The sequence below is a fragment of the Myxine glutinosa genome, chromosome 5 (assembly GCF_964187855.1).
Source record: "Myxine glutinosa chromosome 5, kmMyxGlut1.1, whole genome shotgun sequence".
Taxonomy (NCBI): Eukaryota; Metazoa; Chordata; class Myxini; order Myxiniformes; family Myxinidae; genus Myxine; species Myxine glutinosa.
In genome coordinates, this window is record NC_136265.1 from 164307695 (window position 1) to 164327608 (window position 19914).

At 42.7% G+C, this 19914-nt stretch overlaps 1 protein-coding gene across 2 annotated transcripts; it reads right to left on the bottom strand.

Moving 5' to 3' along the window:
- Positions 1-2861: 2861 nt before the first annotated feature.
- FLCN (folliculin) lies at positions 2862-19646 on the bottom strand. Of its 2 annotated transcripts, XM_068115727.2 has the most exons (12): positions 19513-19619; positions 19276-19347; positions 18074-18363; positions 16902-17048; positions 10808-11029; positions 8857-8996; positions 8663-8754; positions 8328-8551; positions 7342-7455; positions 7006-7129; positions 4238-4526; positions 2862-3987 (listed from the first exon to the last, which is right to left on the bottom strand). In XM_068115727.2, exons 3-12 carry the CDS (start codon positions 18359-18361, stop codon positions 3798-3800), a joined length of 1830 nt encoding a protein of 609 aa, XP_067971828.1. In that variant the 5' UTR covers positions 18362-18363; positions 19276-19347; positions 19513-19619; the 3' UTR covers positions 2862-3797. The 2 variants fall into 2 exon arrangements, with proteins under 2 accessions (XP_067971828.1, XP_067971827.1); XM_068115726.2 differs by lacking the exon at positions 19276-19347 and having other exon boundaries at positions 19513-19646.
- Positions 19647-19914: the final 268 nt, after the last annotated feature.

The following is a 19914-nucleotide window of genomic DNA, read 5'->3' on the forward strand; positions in this document are numbered from 1 at the left end:
GTGTCCGTCCGTCCGACCGTGCATGTGTGCATGCGGGCGTGCGTGCTTGCGTAAGCGAAGGACCGAATTCTAATTTGGTGTGTGGGTGCAACCCACGTCAAAATCCAATATGGCCGCCGCCATGTATGTCTGACGCCATGAATGTCTGAACCTTGTGAGCGGAATATCTTGAAAAATAAGCGAAGTACCAACTTCTAATCTGGTGTGTGGGTGTATCTCGGCATAAGGAAGAACCCTCTTGAAAATTGGGTCGCCACGTCAAAATTCAAGATGGCCGCCGCCATGTATGTCTGAACCTTGTGAGCGGAATATTTTGAAAAATAAGCGATGTACCAACTTCTAATTTGGTGTGTGGGTGTATCTCGGCATAAGGAAGAACACTATTGAAAATTGGATCACCACGTCAAAATCCAAGAAGGCCGCCACCATATATATGGCTGAACCTTGTGAGCGAAATATCTTGAAAAATAAATGAACTACTAACTTCTAATCCTGTGTGTGGCTGTATCTACGTATAAGGAAGAATGCTATTGAAAATTGGGTCGCCACGTCAAAATCCAAGATGTCCACCTTGCGTCATCCACTTTGTCAACTCACATCACTTCACCGACGGGGGACCTCGGCGTAACGCTTGTAGTTTTTACTTCAACTTTTATTTCGACACTTTCGTATTACATTTATTTTCATTAAATCATTATTGTTGAATTTCCTTGTTGTGTCTGTTCGTTATGGGTTCCGTGTTAAACCTGTGTGCTCTGTTCAGGCTTCACATCCTTCACCTCGCGAGCGGCCAATGTTGGCTGCTCGCCTTGGAATTAAAGACCGTTTCGGTAATCTGTCACCGGTGATCTCAATCGCCAGCGACACGACAATATCTTACCTTTGTTCAATCAATCAATCATGGTTTTATTATCAATTCGTCGCAGCCAAAGGCTGAATTGTGAATGATTTACAACATAACATAAAATACGAGATCATGAAATAAATAAGTCAATAATTTGCAATCACTATAACATCTACAAATAATTAAAATGAATAAAAAATTACTACACTACAAGTACATATTCGAGCATTAATAACATGGAAAATAAGCATCGTTTAAGGTACACACAATATTGTAAAATACACACATAAAATACATACTGTTAAAATGGCTGCAATAATAAGTACCACATTCCAAGATGAAAATTTCCTTAAAATATAAAACTAGGATATATTTTAAGTTATGACTCTCACTTGGAGAATATGTATTAAAAGATTAATCTTGCTTAAAACACATTCCTGGTATTTAAAAGTCTGACTATATAAGGCATTGCACTCTTTCTGTAACGTTCAGTCCTGCACCTAATTTCAATAAGCTTGTTGCTGTGACGTAATTGTCTAAGTGACGATTGTTTGTTTGGTAACCAGTCTGGGAATCTACGATACAAAGAAGATGCAAAGTTACTACAAAGTAGTTCACGACGTTCGTGCAGTGAATTCCGCTGGCAGGCTGAATTCGGTGTATCAAACGCCCGAGATCGGTGGCACACTTGCTTTTAAACTTACTTGTTTGATTACCATCTAATATGAGTGTCTAACTTGACTCGCCTTTCAACTGTCTGGTGCTTCTTCAGGAAGACTGTTGTATCACAAAGGATGGACATCAATCAGGGTGTGCAGTCTGCCTGCATGACTTGATGTTAAAGATCCCACAGTCTTTCACGAATAGTCGATGAGTTATTAACTTTGGCGAATTACTTAACATTTATCAAGTGGACAAACTAGAAATTCCTGCCCAAATCATGCTAAGCAATATGGCCGGCCCTAGTTGAATTTTCCCAGCTGACTCCACATGCTGGGAATAACTGTAGCCATTATATACCGTAGTAGTTCTGGTGGAAGTAGATTGTTGGAAAGCCATCAACAATTTGCTGTATTTCCATACCAATAAATATGGCAGACTGATTAATTTCAAATTAAAAATTTAATAAATAAATACATAAAATGATTAATTAATAAATAATTTTTTAATTAATATTAATAAAATTAATTAATTAATTAATAATTAAAAATAATAAAATTAATAAATAAATTAATTTATGAATGATTAATTAATAAAAACCTGGTAAACTTCAAAAGTTAAAACCAAAATTGTATACAGGACTATAACCTTAAAAGCCATCATTTTTTAAATTCTGCATATTGATTATAGATAGGAAAACAATAATTAGCAGCGACCAATTTGCCTATTCTGATTCTCTCAGTGAGGAAGCCTTGCATGGAAGAGGACAACGGGAAGAATCCAGTGTTGCCTCAATGGGATTAACGATCAACTTATTCGAAGCTTCCTGCCAGATCACATGTCCCTGTGGGCTCAAACTCAAGACACTAAGATCTCAAGCCAGCCACCTTAACCGTTAAGCTGACACCAGGTTGGGTATGTGACAAAGACTAACTGATTAGACTTTGGTGAAGATCCCGATCCGATGACGTCAATTTTTCTTCTCTCCACCAATTTATCCATATGTGTGCTCAACAAATTCCATCTTGATTGAAGTTTTGTACTTGTCGAATTATGACGTCATTATGGAGGCAACCTATGACATCATCATTAAGCAATGTTATTCCCCATGGAGAGTTCTTTACAATGAGCCATATCTCAATTTTTGCTATGCGGCGCTTTCGGAGATAGAGGTGCAAAGTTTTCCGGTTTTTCCAAGTTGGCACCTGTACGTGACCTATGACGTCATAATTATTTAAAAAAATTATACAGGAGGAGGTGCACCTATGGTGAAAATTTCAAACAAACAAAGACTCAAATGCAATACCCAGTCCTCTGGTGAGGGTAACAAGTCCTGCTAACAATTTACAAAGGAAAAGGCAGTTGATTTTTTTTTATTGTACTTGAGGGCATAAAAAAGTAAACCAAATGGGTCAATGTTATCAAGCTGCATCCAAATCGTGTCACAAAAAAGAAATACATATTACAAATCGTTTACAAGACTCCAAACATTTATTCGTTTCGTTTTATATGATAACTGTAAAAGTTTATTTTACAATTGTATTGCTTATTACAATTGTGTTCGATCACACCTGGCGGTGTTCCGAGTATTGCAGTGGCTATTGCCGAAAACAAGCCCGACCCAGCATCTTCCACGCAGCAAGAAGACAACCGTGATCTCCTCGTGATAAAAACATCCTAACATTCTTAATCATAAAACACAATCCAAACACTAAGAATGTTGTTGTTTCGTATGCAGCCTGTGATTGCATCATTTTCTGGAAGCGCGGCTGTACCGCTGATGGTGCTCCTGTTACCAGTAAGCCGGAACTCATTTTGCCGACATCGGAAGGATGACGGGCCGAGTCAACCCGCCTGGTGTTATTTCAACGGCACAATAAGGGCTCAAACTCAAGACCCGAAGATCTACTAAGAGTGTGATACAAATGGACACAAAACACTTGGAAGGTTTTGAGCACACCCGACACCGTGTCCTGAAATATAAAGACCCTGCATATCGTGAGGCAGAAGGTAAGCATTCTTGCCTTTTCAACTGAGAAACAAGTTCAATTTCAAAGTTGTTCAACATTCAACATTATTCTATTAAGAACTCTCTTTTTGGTTGTGTGTCCAGTGGTTATTTCTCTCGTCCAAGAAATGCAAAGCATCTTCAAATGTCCATTTGTTGCAGTATTTTGACCTCGCAGGCACAGACATTAATCAGTCTTTGAGATAATGCAGAGTATAACTGCACTACAATCACTCGACCAGGTCCACATCATACACTTGAGGAATTTTGGATAGGGGCCCACTATCAGGAATTTGCCGTGGCTCGGCTGGCAGTAAGTAGATGGGAGCGATAAGCCTTACTCAGACCAGTTACCCAAAACTTGAGAAGACGGACGTTCGCATCATCCTGGGCTCCGAGCAAACCAAGCAGGCGGTGCGTGTCTTCGCGCGATCGTTGTTCTACTTTGGTAAACTTGAACAAGACCTTGACTTTACTGTGAACAGCAGGATGAAAGAGGGAAAGGGGGTAAAAAAGAAACCTGAAAAACTGAGGTCAATCAGAAAAAAAAAAAGATTATAGGTAATCTGACGTCCAGCAAGTGATTTTAGCACAGGAACACAGGGAACCCAGAGGCTGAGTGCGTTTGCTCGATTTGCCCTGACTACCTATGGAGTGTTCAATCTGCATTGCCCATTCTCTAAAACCAATCCCCCTTTCAACAACCATTCCCCAAAGCAACTTACTTCATCCACTCCTCTTTGAGGCAAATGAGACAGCGCTCCACCACAGCAGTGCTCAAGCTCTCATTCTCCAGTGCTGCCTCCAGTTTGTTCAGTACCATGGGGCCGTGCTCTGGTATCCCAGGGCAACCCCAGCTCACAGTGAACTCGCAGGACCGCCATAACAGAGCTCGCTCGTTTCGACTTTTCGTGTCCCGATTGTCCCATGACACATTTTCTTTCTCCATTCCAGCTCCCAAACAGCAGGCTTCAGCTGTCCTCCTTGTGCGGATATCCACCAAAACGTAGAGCTCTGAAAATCGAACACGCATCTTTCATTGCACTAGAAACATTTGAACCACTTTCATGAATGAAACAATGATTAAAACTCTTGACAATCACACCTGTTCATCCCTAGTCTTTGTGGCATAAGGAAGTAGAAAACTTGTGGAAAAAAATGTACGTCATGTGATGCACTGACTATTGCAAAGTGGTAGGTGAAGTCGTGGTGAAATTTCCAGATATAGACGCTTAACACAGACTATAGTAGCAAATACTGACACAGGAGGTGGCCGGCCACTTGTCTCAACATTCCAATGATATATCCACATGCAATAAAAACTCCAACCAGGAGATTGTTCAGGTTCTCGTATGATCCATTCATGCCGGGCTACATATGGAGCTCTTCAGGAAATCATGCCATTTCTATCGGTCTTGTGTCATGTATTTGAGTTGCGTCCAGGCGACTGGTGTGGTGTCTCCCATTAATTTTTCTAGTTTGTCACCAGGTCTCCCTTGGCCTGCTCACCCTCCATTTTACATAGGGTGCTTATCATGGTGCACTTTTTACTATGTTGTCATTCTCCATTCATCATATGTGACCTATCCATTTGCATCTTCTCAATTTGAGTTCCTCCATGATATTTCTCCTTCCTATTAATCTGTCTACCTCTTTCTTACACGTCTGGTTTGGCCAGAGGATTTGTAAGATTTTCTTGTGGCAGCTGTAGATGAAGGACCACTTTCTGTGCCATCCCCTTGGTGACTTTCCAGGACTCGCATCCATCGAGAATCACCGATTTTACATTACCATAAAAAAAATCATTCGTTTTGTTCTTCTGCTGTTTCTTTGACTTTTATATTTATTTCATCTCAATGAATGCACCTGTTGCTTTTTGTCTTATTGCAGAACCTCTGCATCTCCCCTCCAGTAGGGTTGACCATCGATCCTAAAGAAGTGAATTTATCAACTTGTTTAATGTTTTAATAATTACATATGTGATTCTGTCCACATCCATTGTATGTATTCTGATGCTCTTTTAGTAATATGAATAGTCTCACTTGCTGCTCATATTGCTGGAGAAGCCATTTTACTCCGTATAGTGTATACCCTGTCTTGTCTGTGGCATGAGACAAATGTAGTCTATAAAACTCAGTTCTTCAAGCTGTTCATTTTGGGTCCACTGTTCAGGCTGAATAGTTTACGTTTTGTATCCCACCGATAGGCCAAGGCCAGATCTGCATCCAGACCTAAACCAAAATCGAATCGGCTTATTTTTCTCACCGACCCAACTCATCCACCAAGTTGTCATAATCCGGAAACGTTTTGAGATACCGTGTTCTATATCGTTTTTGGCCCCATCTCTCAATGGTGAAACATCACCTTTAAAAACGATGGTATCCAGATCCGGATCTTCACCAAAATATAACCAATTCTTCCTTGTCACACACCCAACCTGTCCACCAAGTTTCAACTGAATCCATCCATAATTATTTGAGATATCCTGCTCACCAACAGACAGATACAAACGTGTGAAAACATAACCTTCGGTGGTGGTCGTAATAAAACTGTGCTATCAGTAAAAGGAAGAATTTGGAATTCCTGTTAAATCTACAATGGAACCCTGGTTGGAGAGAAGAGTGGGTTTTTTGGTTTTTGTTTTTGTTCGTTTTTGACAGCCTCTCCTTCAGTCTCACTCACTCTCTCTGCATCTGACCTTCCCCAGCTCATTCAAGACGCACATCTTCTTCCAGTAACCCCACTTGGGTTGAACTCCCAAAATCCATGCTTACCACAACACCTCAACACTTTTGTTCCTTGCTTCTCCAATTTTATGAAACCACCTTCTGGAGATCAATCCCACTCCCCATCCGGGGCTTCAAGCAGGCAGGAGCACTACCATCTCACGTCATCCCCCATCTCTAACCCATGATCTTTTCCACCCCCATTAATCCCTCCCCTAACCAAAGCAAAACCTTTTTGAAGGTTACTGCATTTTATTCTCCCCTCTTTTAATCACACCTTGTTGTTTCACGTGTACATCACAACATCCTGTTGCTACACCATCCCCTGTATTAACATTTGTTTGCATTTGTAATTTATTTCCTTAGAGTGATTTGGATCAAGCAGCACAGTTTGGGTTCATCATAAGGTCTTTAAACATTTCAATGGCCTTCTTTTAAAAATAGCATCAAAGCATCACGATGGAACTTGTACCTGTATCACATGCATGATAAGGACATTAGTAGATATTATTGTACTTTATCAATGCTTCTGTTTTCAGTTGGTTTTTCAAAATGCTTTTTTATATTGTGAAAGTAAGGGTAAATACAATGGGATAGATCAACAGTTCCCAGAGAATTGATTCAGTCAAAGAGAAGTCTCAGGAAATGTGCACGGGTAACGAAAAGGAAGTAATGTACAATGATGCTCCTTCACAAAATGGCTGCGTATGAGTTGTTGGCAAATAATTATACAAAGAAGGAACTTCCAGGCAGATGGGTTGAATTACCAGAGGCAGTGATGTGGGGTGGAAGAGCAACACGTGATTCAATCCCCAAAAAATTGCAGCGGTATGCGTCTTGATACATCTTGCTATAGGGGATCGTGCGAACGCAGCCTGATGGCAGCAACGTCTGCGCAAGCACCATAAGTGTGCACAGTACGCTCGGTATATGCCATAAAGCATGATAATACACATCAAGGCAGTGGCATGACATTAAATCAAAGCAATAACGGCACAAAGAAAAATGGATGTAGAACAGCAATTAGTGGTGGGAGCCACATTATGCATTTTTTTTAAAATATGATGCTATTTTGTTGGATGTCGTGCAGGACGGAATCAAACCTCGAGTAGTACAAAGGCAGAGCGGATCAGTGCCTCGTTTTCACCACGCCAGATCACCTGGTTGCCAAGTAGAACATGCCACGCCACAACTCGGAACCAGGCTGGGCCCAACACCTGGATTCAAAATAGCAATGATGCAAAATAAATTCCCATTAAACTTTCTTATTACTGTAATCATGAGAACGGTGATGAACATACTTAAACTAGAAGGGCACTTTTTGGGGGGAGGGGGGCGACTCTTGGTAGAGGCGCATAACTCCGCAAGGTTGAACAGTTTACGTTTTGTATTCCACTGACGAGCCGGATCTACATCAGGACCTGGACCAAAATCTTAATCGGCTTGTTATTGTCACCTACCCAACTCATCCAAGTTTTGTCATAATCCGCCCACAACTCATGATTATATCTAGTTATTGGCCCAATCTCTCAAAGGTCAACAACACTTAGAAAATAAAAATAGCGGATCCGGATTTTCACCAAAATCAATTGAATTGGGCCTTGTCACACACCCAACCTGTCCACTAAGCTCCGTCTGAATCCGTCCATAATGTTTTCAGATATTCTGCTCACAGACAGACCGACAGGAGTGAAAATATAACCTCCATCCACCTTCCTCACTTGGTCACCAGGAGACCTTCAGTGGTGGAGGTAACAATCAATTTGGATGACATGACCAGACTTAACAATCACTTATAAAGAGACTTTAAAGAGGACACTAATTCACGACCCACAGGAGAATAATAAGATTAAGAGAGGTTTGAGGGTAAAGTTCAAAAATGGCTAGATTTAACAAACATGACAATCCATTCGTATAGTTGAAGACAGCTTACAAATGGGTGAGGTCAGGTGGTCCTCCAAAGAACTTGGCTACATTTTTGTTGAAGTCAATATTCCAACCTCCAGACATGTAGCAGTTACTATTCATGTAACCCAAGCAGCAATTCATAGAAGTTGCACATAACTTATGGTTCCTACCCTCCACTAACCTGTCGCAGGTGACGCAAAGACTGAAAACCTCCCTCACTTGGTCCCCAGGAGCCCTCTCCTGGCAAGGGACAACTTGGCAACATCTGCTCATGGCCTTCAGACAGCGAAGTCAGGGTTTTTGTCGAGTCGCCCGGTGTAGTCGATTCAAACTTGTTTCCCTCTGCCACGTGCTCACCATCATCTGCCAGGCTATGAGCTCTTAACCTCGCCTCTTCCTCTCGTTCTGCAGGCAAGGAGCAAGAGCATCGGATAACTCAACATTATCAGAGAAAAATGGTGCATGGTGTGCAAGATGAAAAATCTTGTTTCAGGTTGAGCATTTTATGGGCTTTACCAAGTTGCTTTTCCATTTTCACAATTGCATCCTCGGTTGGTGCTCCCTCCAAGCAACGTTCTGTCAAGCGGCTCGCACATGCCTTCAGGAGCCTGTGTCAGAATGTCGTCTGACGTCAGCGAGTGATAACACAATTCTAACATGAAATGGTAAGCAAGCCTGGTGCAGTGCATCCAATCCAGAATGTGGCATACCAGGTAAAGGAAGTGTGCATTGCTGCCCAAAGGTCATGGTGCTGGGTGAGCGAAGAGAGAGAACGGGCAGCACCTGGGGCAAAGGCTGAATTCATTCTGAGGGCTCTTTGTCCAACCTCAGCTTGCTCAGCTTCAAACACCTGCAGGTATCACAGAAGGTAAGAATCACACAGAAAGTGGAAACATTTTCACTTCACCATCTCGAGAATGCAAAACATAATTTGTGTTCATTAATGAAAACATATTTGAGCCAAGATAATGAGTCGATGTGTGTGCCATTGCTTGATATCTCCATATGCGGGTTTCAGAATGTGGAACGGAGCCCTCCCAGGTCTCAAAACATGAATCTTCGTTAGTAAGGGCAAAATATGGTGTGTGTCGCTGATCGCCACCTCCACATGCGGGGCTCAGAAGGTGGAACTGTGCCCTCCCAGGTCTCAAAGATGACGAGGGGAGTGATTTAAGATGACGAGGGGAGTGATTTAAGATGACGAGGGGAGCGATTTAAGATGACGAGGGGAGCGATTTAAGATGACGAGGGGAGCGATTTAAGATGACGAGGGGAGTGATTTAAGATGACGAGGGGAGTGATTTAAGATGACGAGGGGAGTGATTTAAGATGACGAGGGGAGTGATTTAAGATGACGAGGGGAGTGATTTAAGATGACGAGGGGAGTGATTTAAGATGACGAGGGGAGTGATTTAAGATGACGAGGGGAGTGATTTAAGATGACGAGGGGAGTGATTTAAGATGACGAGGGGAGTGATTTAAGATGACGAGGGGAGCGATTTAAGATGACGAGGGGAGCGATTTAAGATGACGAGGGGAGTGATTTAAGATGACGAGGGGAGCGATTTAAGATGACGAGGGGAGTGATTTAAGATGACGAGGGGAGTGATTTAAGATGACGAGGGGAGTGATTTAAGATGACGAGGGGAGTGATTTAAGATGACGAGGGGAGTGATTTAAGATGACGAGGGGAGCGATTTAAGATGACGAGGGGAGCGATTTAAGATGACGAGGGGAGCGATTTAAGATGACGAGGGGAGCGATTTAAGATGACGAGGGGAGCGATTTAAGATGACGAGGGGAGCGATTTAAGATGACGAGGGGAGTGATTTAAGATGACGAGGGGAGTGATTTAAGATGACGAGGGGAGCGATTTAAGATGACGAGGGGAGCGATTTAAGATGACGAGGGGAGTGATTTAAGATGACGAGGGGAGGGATTTAAGATGACGAGGGGAGCGATTTAAGATGACGAGGGGAGTGATTTAAGATGACGAGGGGAGTGATTTAAGATGACGAGGGGAGTGATTTAAGATGACGAGGGGAGTGATTTAAGATGACGAGGGGAGTGCGTAAGTTGCATCATAATGCAGGGATCCAAATGCAATGTTTTCTTTTCACGAGTATTGCACATGCAACACTCGTACTCCACACCATCGGTGATTTTGTAAGTTTGACGTTTGTCCCATTGTACAGCATACTTCAAAATGAAAAATAAAGTCAACTGCACAACTGTACATCTTCAGTGCTTTTCACAAGTCATTATTTGCATGAAAAAGAAGAAGAAGAAGCAGAAATAATTGTTTACAACTTTATAAAGGGTGAAAGGAATATCTGTTGAAAGCCAAACTCACAACCCTAAAAATAGTCACGGCCGGTGCCATGTACCTCTGCTCGGTGTTTGTGGGACGAAACACAACACGGAAGGTCGAAAAACATAAATAAAATAAACTAGTCCACTTGCCGTAACGAACATGAATGTGAAATTTACTCATGCAGAAACCAGCACGCATGACCTTACTTGGGGAATACCATTCAATCTCTAAGAAATGAATCGAGTCTTCAACCCAAGATCCAGATTGAAGGATTGACCTTAATACCACAACAACAACGTATTACAGATAAGAATACTGCACACTGATGGTGATGAGTGATGACTCACCGCATTGGCTCGTGTCTGCAGCTCTTCAATGAGGCAACGCAAGCGAGCGAGCAGGAAAGGCCAACAGGACACCAAGAAGGTTCGGTCTGCCATGAGCATCAGCAGGCTGTAAAGCCTCCGCAGGCCCCGTGCTAGTCCGTCACGGATATAAAATGTGTGGGTGAGCACGTAGCCATGTTGCTCATCCCCAAAAAACACAGGCCCGACATGTTCTTCGTATACCTGGACACCATAGAAACGAGGCTAAAATCAATATTCACATCATCAAAATGTATCAGGGGTCCTGAACTCGAGAAATCTATTTATTATCCTCGCTAGAGGAGAGGGTATTGCATTTGTCAGTTTGTTTTTTACTTGCCGGAATAGATTCGGGCAAGTATGTTGGTTGGTTGGTCTCTCTGTCTGTCTGTCTGTCTCTTTGTTTGTGCACAGTACTACGTCTACATCGTTGCACATTGCATCGCCATACTTTACACACATATTTGCGTTGCCCTGGAATAGACTGTGCCCAATTTTTTAACTCTCGAGGCCCAAGCTCAAGGTCACCCAAAACGTTTGAATTGAACGTCAAAATGAAGCCCCGCCCTTAGGGCGGGTACCGTTGCTTGTAATATATAATGGCGATACAACAATTTTTACCGCTTTGCTTTGAAGAACGGGAATGAAGGGGGATGAGCATGTTAATATGTCTGGTTGAAGGCTTTGCGTGGTGAGGGGGCTTGAAGCCAGATTTTGATCTTACAGCCGCCATGTTGGTGCTCGCCGTCACTGCGATGCAAAGCGAAGGACGCCTCAGAGCTGTCACATTCATAATCGCTATGTCGTATGTACTCCCAATATGTGTTTCCTTCATTGTAAAAACTACCAAGTCAACAGTTAAAAGGATTTTGAGCCGACAGGTGTTACGGCCTTGGCAAGATCAATGGAGACAGCGATCTGTTAGCTTATACACCGCCCAAATAGCTATGTGGAATTCTCTCATGTAGGGATTAAACCCACGTCGTTTGAACTTTGGCAAAGGTTATTATTTACTTTTAATGATGTTTATATACGAATCAAAAAGAAGATAATTGGTTTTGGGTCGTCCTTTCCGCATATCTCGTGGGATTGTGCGTTGGAGAGACGACCATGATGGCGGGGAGTGGTTGGCAAATCAAAAAAAAAAAGAAGTACATTCCAGCAAGTACTCGGTCTCTGACCGATTTTTCATTTGTCTGTTTGTCTGTCCACAAAGAACGTGAGAACCTTTTGAAACACGAGTACCTCGACTAACTAGAACGGCACTTGGAAGAGCGCATACCTCTGCCAGGCTAAACAGTTTACATTTCGTATAACACCAACATTTCAAACCGGACCTAACAGAAAATCTAATCACCTTGTTCTTGTCACCCAACCACCCAACCGGCTCATCCACCTAGTTTTGTCATAATCCATCCACAACGTTTTGAAATATCATGCTATATATAGTTTTTGGCCCCATCTCTCAATGGCCAATAAAGCACCCCATTGGCTAATCACATATGCAACCTCTCCACAAAATTTCATCCGAATCCATCCACAACTTTTTCAGATATCCTGTTCACAAACACGCAAACAAACAGACAGACGTGAAAACACAACCTCCACCCACCTTTGGTGGCGGAGGTAATGACGTACCATTGTATCGCTCGTACATCTACTAAATGCTTCCCATTGTAACACGAGAAAGTATATTAATTACATACCATTGGAACATGAGTACGTCTATTAATTATGTACCATTGAAACACGTGTCGTCTATTAATTATATGTACCATTGAAACATGAGTATTAATTATGTAACATTGGAACCGAGTACATCTATTAATTATGTACAATTGGAACGTGAGTATGTCTATTAATTACGCACTTTTTAAATGCGAGTACATCTATTAATTACATAGCAATAGAATGTGAGTACATTTATTAATTATGTACCATTGGAACTGAGTACGTCTATTAATTATGTTCCAATGGAATGTGAGTACATCTATCAATTACGTACTATTGGAACGTGTGCACATATATTAATTACGAATTATTGGAACGTGAATACATCTATTCATTACGTGTTATTGGAACGTGAGTACATCTATTAATTATGTACCAATGGAACGTGCGTACTTGGTGTTAATTAGCCTTGTTAATAAGGTGTTAATTGAACGTCTATTAATTAGCCTGGTGTTGGGCTAGCGGCTAGGGTGCCAGCTTAGGATCCTAGGATCCTGGGTTCGAATCCCGGTCGATCGCTGAATTAACGCCAGGGGGTTGACTCAGCCTGTCATCCTTCCGAGGTCGGCTAATTGAGTACCAGTTCACTGGTAATTCCCTGTTTGTCGTAAAAGGCGACAAAAAGGGTTGGCGGCAGGAAGGGCATCCGGCCGTAAAACATTGCTTCAAAAAGGGGACCAACAAAAACAACAACAACCACGGTGCCCGAAAAAGGCCAACCCCCGCTTTGCGGGGAAAAATGGCCTCTAAAGGTGGAACGTGCGTACTTATATTAATTACGTATTATTGGAACACGAGTACATCTATTAATTACGTACTAATGGAACATGAGTACATATATTAGTTACATACTATTGGAATGTGCGTACATCTATTAATTAGGTATTATTGGAACATGAGTACATCTATTAATTACATATTATTGGAACATGAGTACATCTATTAATTACGTATTATTGGAACATGAGTACATATTTTAATTACGCATTATTGGAACGTGAGAAGTCTATTAATTACGTATTATTGGAACATGAGTACATCTATTAATTACGTATTATTGGAACATGAGTACATCTATTAACTACGCATTATTGGAACATGACAAGTCTATTAATTAATGTATTGTCCCGCAACCGCCGAAAATAATATCTGGCGGTCGCGGATAGCCGATCACGAGGCTTTAACTCCGAGGCGGAAGCTCAATAGCAGATTCCAAAATCTAATCTAAGCGCGCGGAATGGAGGGAAACAGCGCAAGTCCCTGCAGCCTTATCTATTAAAATCAAACACCCGGTAAACTGCGTTCAGATATATGTACAAAAATAATATAAGGGTTTATTCAGGAAAAGGGCAAGGACAGGAAAAAGCACGCGCTGGTAATAAAATAAGGTAGCTAAATTGGGATCCCACACACAACAGATATCAAATACAAAAACGAGGGAGATGAATACGAAAATAAAGACGTCTTTTGTTCAAAATGTACGCGTAGCTCAGGCTTATCTGTCTCGTCATCTTCTTCCCGGCCTGGACGAATCCTTTGTCCGCCTCTCACGCTGCACTAGGCCCGAGCCAACGCCCTCGCCGCTGCACCCGAGGTCCCGCTCCAATCTCCAAAGCACCACGAGATCCGTGCACCAATCTCCAAAACACCACGAGGTCCCACAGCAGGACAGCGAGCTCCACTCAGGCTACACCTCAGCCCAACTCGGGTCGGGGTCTCTGAACTGCGCTGCCAGGAATCCAACTGCTTGGGATCAACTACTGCGCTCAACTCGAACTCCTGATCCAACTGCCAGCAAAGGCGGCCGATGCTCACTCAGCTCGTGCTGAACTCAGGATCTCAACTCGGGATCCAACTCTCCGGACTGCCTCTCTCAACTGAACTCAGGATCTCAACTCGACTCGGGTGCACACGAACTCTTGACTGCCGAAAATGGCGTCCGGCCCTCGGTAATATCTCTGCCGATGACATCAGGATTGGCGCACTCCTCAGCCAATCAGAGCCTCCCCCGGCTTGTCCAGGGGCACGCCCACTGCACCACTGCCACTCCCGTCCCCGACTCCGTGGTCACAGCACGTGCTATGCGAGGTGGGTAGGCCTCTCGGAGGTGTAAATGGTGGCGGCCAAGGGTGGCGGTGTTCCAGCCTGATTTCTTCCTAGGTCATGTCAGGGGGGAGGGCGTCATTTAGTGTTATACTAAAGGTCCTAACTAATGTTTAAGTGGTGTGCAGTGCCATAATGGCCAAAGGTTTGATTTTGCTCTACCAAATTCGTAACAATATTATTGGAACATGAGAAGTCTATTAATTACATACCATTGGAACATGAGTAAGTATTAATTACGTAGAATTGGAACAGGGGTAAATCTATTAATTATGTGCAATTGTGACGTGAGCAAGTCTATTCGTTGCATACCATTGTATCGAGAGCAGGTCTATTAATTATTAATCTAGACTTATGGGAAAATTATCATTTTTTCAATTGGATCAAAAATTGAACCTGGGCGGTGTACGAGGCAACAGACACCTACGCTTCAATAACTCCCGAAAATTTTAATTGTTTTTATTTGCTGTTAAATATGCCACGCTATACTTGCTGTCAAGAAATGTGATGATTTTGGAATTTCACAATACTCTTTACAGTATATTGTTACGTTTGTAGGGGGTAGGCAGTAATTACCTTAGAGCCAGGTAGAGTGCATAGGTAGTGTGCTCCGACTGTCGTGAAGAAGAAGAACCCCCATGTAATAAGTAGGAAATTTGTGTTGACCGGATGTCGTGTAAGTGTATCTTCGTCCCCATGAGAGGGGTGGGGTTTGTTAATTTGCGAGGGAATATGGGTAAATTAATCCCCTGTATATAATTGCCTCTGTAATCTTTTCCTGTGTTCCTTATGACACCACACCACAGACAAACACAGAGTAAGAAATCGGCCATTAACCACACTAATTAAAAACCAACCGGAAACCAGGCATCAAGCACTACCGCAAACATCAACTTGGTGAGCGCACAGGCATAGGCAGGGCCATGAGCCACGCCCCAAAGAGCAGTGATTGGACCGGGATTTGATTGGCACAGAGACTGCTAAGATGAGACTAAACTGATAGGAGCGGAGACTATTAAATCAGGAGGGCTGTGGGAAGCGGGCGTCGTGGGGTGACGTCGGAGATGACGTCAGAGCCTCAAGTACAAAATATGTGGAACGGCAGACATTTTCTTTTCTCGTTCTGGATCCCATAGCGAACAGTCGCTTATTGGCTCTTGCGCAAGGAAGATTCATCATGAACGGTCGTGTTCCAACATCTTGATAGTGATCGTGATGAGGAGGAATTGCGGACCGAGAACTGCGGTTTCCCAAGTAAGAACGACGAGTGGACAGGAGCTGCCTGCTCGTTACGCTCTCGACGAAGCCAGGAGTGAGCGGACATGCAGCGAGGCCTAGTTCGCGCCAAGAAGCGCATTTTCCCGCTAAGGACACGAGGGGCTTTTGACGATTCCCGACGAGATTCAAGAGTCGATTTGAGCTAAGTGCCACAAATAACACATATTTATTTTCAGTTATATAAATACCCTTTGTCTATATTTGGATCTGTGGGGGAGCGCTACAATTAGGAATATAGTTTATCGTGCATTTTTCTTTGTTACTGGGATTTTGGTTAATAAAGCCGGCATTTTCTTGCACATTGTAAATCCTGTGTCGGTTGAATTAATTATTGCAGGTTTGAAGACTGCCGGTGGGATCCGTAAAGGTAAGCGCTTATGGCTTCTCCCCCACCTGCTTCCCTCGCGTGTAACGAAGGTCTGCCATTGAATTAAATGCCTCGGAGTTAAAAGCTCGTTTGGTCCTCCGTGTCACCTTGCGGTGTTAACCAGAGGGTAGGCACACGACAATATTTAATCGGCTAATGTTGTCTGTCTGTTAACCCTCCCTCTCCCCGAAACTCGGAAATGCTCCTCAAAGACAATAAATTAGGTAAAACCTGTTTCAAATTAATCCACAATGATGGGAAAATTATAATACTGCCTCAATTTAGCTCTTTCAAAGAGCACAAGAATGAAAGGCTTCCTTTTATTTTTATATCTTGGTATTTTTAACACGTGCTTCCAGCTTGATATGTACTAATTACTTATTGGAACGTATGTATAATGACATTAATTACGTAGCACACCAAAATACACCACACAAAAGTCCTGGCGAGGGTCTGCAACCTACGATTGCTCTTTATAGTTCAGTTTATCATAGTTTATCGATGCAAAACAAATGAGTACAAAAAACAATTCTGAGGTCGTAATGCATGCTGATTGGCCAAAATGTCAAAATGCAATTTTCAATGTTCATCACACACCTCACAACTCAAACTGCGCACACAACCCTGCCGCAGCATTTCACAAAGCTCAGGACGCGTTGGCAGCTGCTGCGATACGTAAACGATGCCCGACTCCGTGTCCCGGCTCACAAATCCACAGTGCCCAGCCGGAAGAGACTGACAACCCTGCGCAATGGTCACAAAATAGCTGAACAAGCACATCCGATTAAAAATAATAAACACCTTTACCAACCCATACATCTTGCAATGATAAATTTAACATACTAGCAACGGTACCCGCCCTAAGGGCGGGGCTTCAATTGGGAAGCCCAAAGGAAAAGGAAAAACATCAGAAATTGAAGGCTTTTTTTATTTTAAACGATTCATATAAACATCCGTTGAATCATATCACACGCAAATCATCAAAATCTAAACAGTACATGGCGCCCATTTTGAAAAAAGATTGAATTCTGCAAAACGGAAGCGGCCGCTACACCTGTTTCTCAGTCGCACGTTTATGTATGAAGAGTGCGCGCCGAATCTGTAACACGGAAGCGGCTGCGGGCTGCTACACCTGTTTCTCAGTCGCTTTGCACACGCTGCCATGTTCCTTCGGAGCCGCACGTTTATATAGGAAGAGTTCGTCAGGAGTCTATCAACTCTCTCCTGGTACGTAGAATAAACAGTATTTGTAGAATTTCAACAAAAGCCACATCACTGTTGATATCGGTAAATATTATTCCATCGTGTTTGGAAAAACGGACATTTGGTGAATTATAGTAAGATATGTAAAGGAATGTGTGGGTCAGATATATGTGTGGAGTGGGATAGGTCCTGGTACTTCCCATTCAGGTCTTTGCATCAGTGAGTGCACCAAGCCTTGGAGGGATGTTAAGATGAGCGTCCAATGTACAAATATTTTTTGTAGGCGTTAAACATCCCACAATGTCTTTCGGAAGTGCAGGCCATCGTGAGCTGGCTCTTTCGACAAATTCCAAATTCCTACCCCGACTTGCATCCAGGGAAGCCTCTCAGCTAGCAGCATTCACAAATTGTCATGAGCGCAAGAACACGATGTGAAGAATAAGGGCATACAATGACCATGATTTTTAAAAGGAGTGTTAACCACAAGTTGAACTGGGTTTGATTGCTCCTTCCCCCATGGATATCACTCAACCAAAAAATAATAATCATAATATGTGGACACATACCTCACACATGTCTGAGGCCTGCGGTACGATGCCCTTAGATGCCGTCTGCCTCATCTGTAGACCCTTGTCCACATCACCCTCGCTCTGCAAGACCAAACCCTCCTCACACCTTGCACCCAGCCCATTGCCCACACCACACAATGTGTCAGAGTCTAGGGCAATGGAACTTGACATTGAATGTGGTCGTTGCATTGACGTTGGGTATGGAGAGTGCAGCGCTTGAGTGCAGAACAGGGTCCGAGGGCCATGGAGTTCACAGAAGTGACACAATGCCACAATGGCATTCATTCCTGGGGAAGAGCATGCGGTTATCAAGAAATAGTGATCACAAAACGGCAAACATGGAAGAAACGTAACAGGGAAATCCTCAAGTGATGAAATAGAATGTCTGCAGATACAATAAATAAATAAAAATACGTTCTGCTTGTATTCATTAGTTCATCTCATCTGAATCTTGAAGAGATGAACTTGTAAAATGGGTCGTGATGTCCGGATGCCTGTCTGTCCGTCTGGTCGTCCACCCGTCCGTTAACTTTTCGCTATTTTTGCTACTCCTTTATCACCCAGATGATCGTTTTGAAAATTGATACATGAATAGATACAGATCCTGACCCCCCCCCCATCCGGACCAAATTCAGATCCTGGGGGGACAGGGCCTTCTCCATCGCTGCTCCCACCCTCTGGAACTCACTACCTCACACAATCAGAGACTCCTCCTCACTCACCACATTCAGAACATCACTCAAGACACACCTGTTCAGCACTGCATTCAACATTCAACCCACAGCATTTAACCCCTGACTATCACTTCTCCTTCTCCCTCCTTTTGCTTTAAATATTTCCCTATTGATTCTTGTCTTTTTGCAATTGTTGTTTTCATGTATTGTTATGCATTATGTTTTGCACTCTGTCAAAGCACCTTTGGGCTTCATGAAAAGCGCTATACAAAATAAATGAATTATTATTATTATTATTATTATTATTATGAATACAACACAGTATCCCGCATAATTGCTTGGGCTTCGATTTTTCGATTTCAGATCATGGGGGCTCCAAAGGGGAGGGGGGCAGGGTGTGTGTGTGTGTGTGTGTGTGTGTGTGTGTGTGTGTGTGTGTGTGTGTGTGTGTGTGTGTGTGTCATCTCCAAATGCGGGTTTCAGAAAGTGGAACGAAGCCCTCTCAGGTCTCGATATATACAATACCGTATATATTCTGAATCAGCTGATCGAGACCAGAGAGACTCGTCTACGGGCTTCTTTACCCGCTGTTGGTCTCTGTTGAGTTGTAAACAGTCACGAATGGAACGTCAGAGTGAAAGTGTCCCCGCACGCAATGCTGTCAATCCGCCAATCAAAGCTAACACAGCAACACAATACAAACACACTCTACATTTTAATATTTTAATATACCTGTCTAGTGTCTGACCGTTCTCTACTTACTCGCACTTATCGCCGCCCCAACTTCGAACCAACCAGCCGTGAATTTCTACCTTTCTTGACATGTACACAAACGCTCACGTGGTGTAACACTCGTGCCATACGTCATTTCCGTTCGTCATGACGTCATCATCATCGTCGTTGTTGTTGTTGTACTTATAGTTATAGAAACGGGAAGCCATGCTTATAATAAATTAAATTAAAATATAGTCCACTTTTTTTATTTAAAAATACAGAAATACAAAAATATATATACAAAGGCTCATACTGTATATCCAACCTACCCTCCACCGCCTTACCAATACACCGCATATAAATGTAAGAAAGTGACAGACTTATTTGATTTTCATCAATTTAAATTTTAAATTAAGCCGATATCTTGATTAATTTACAAACTTTTGTTTA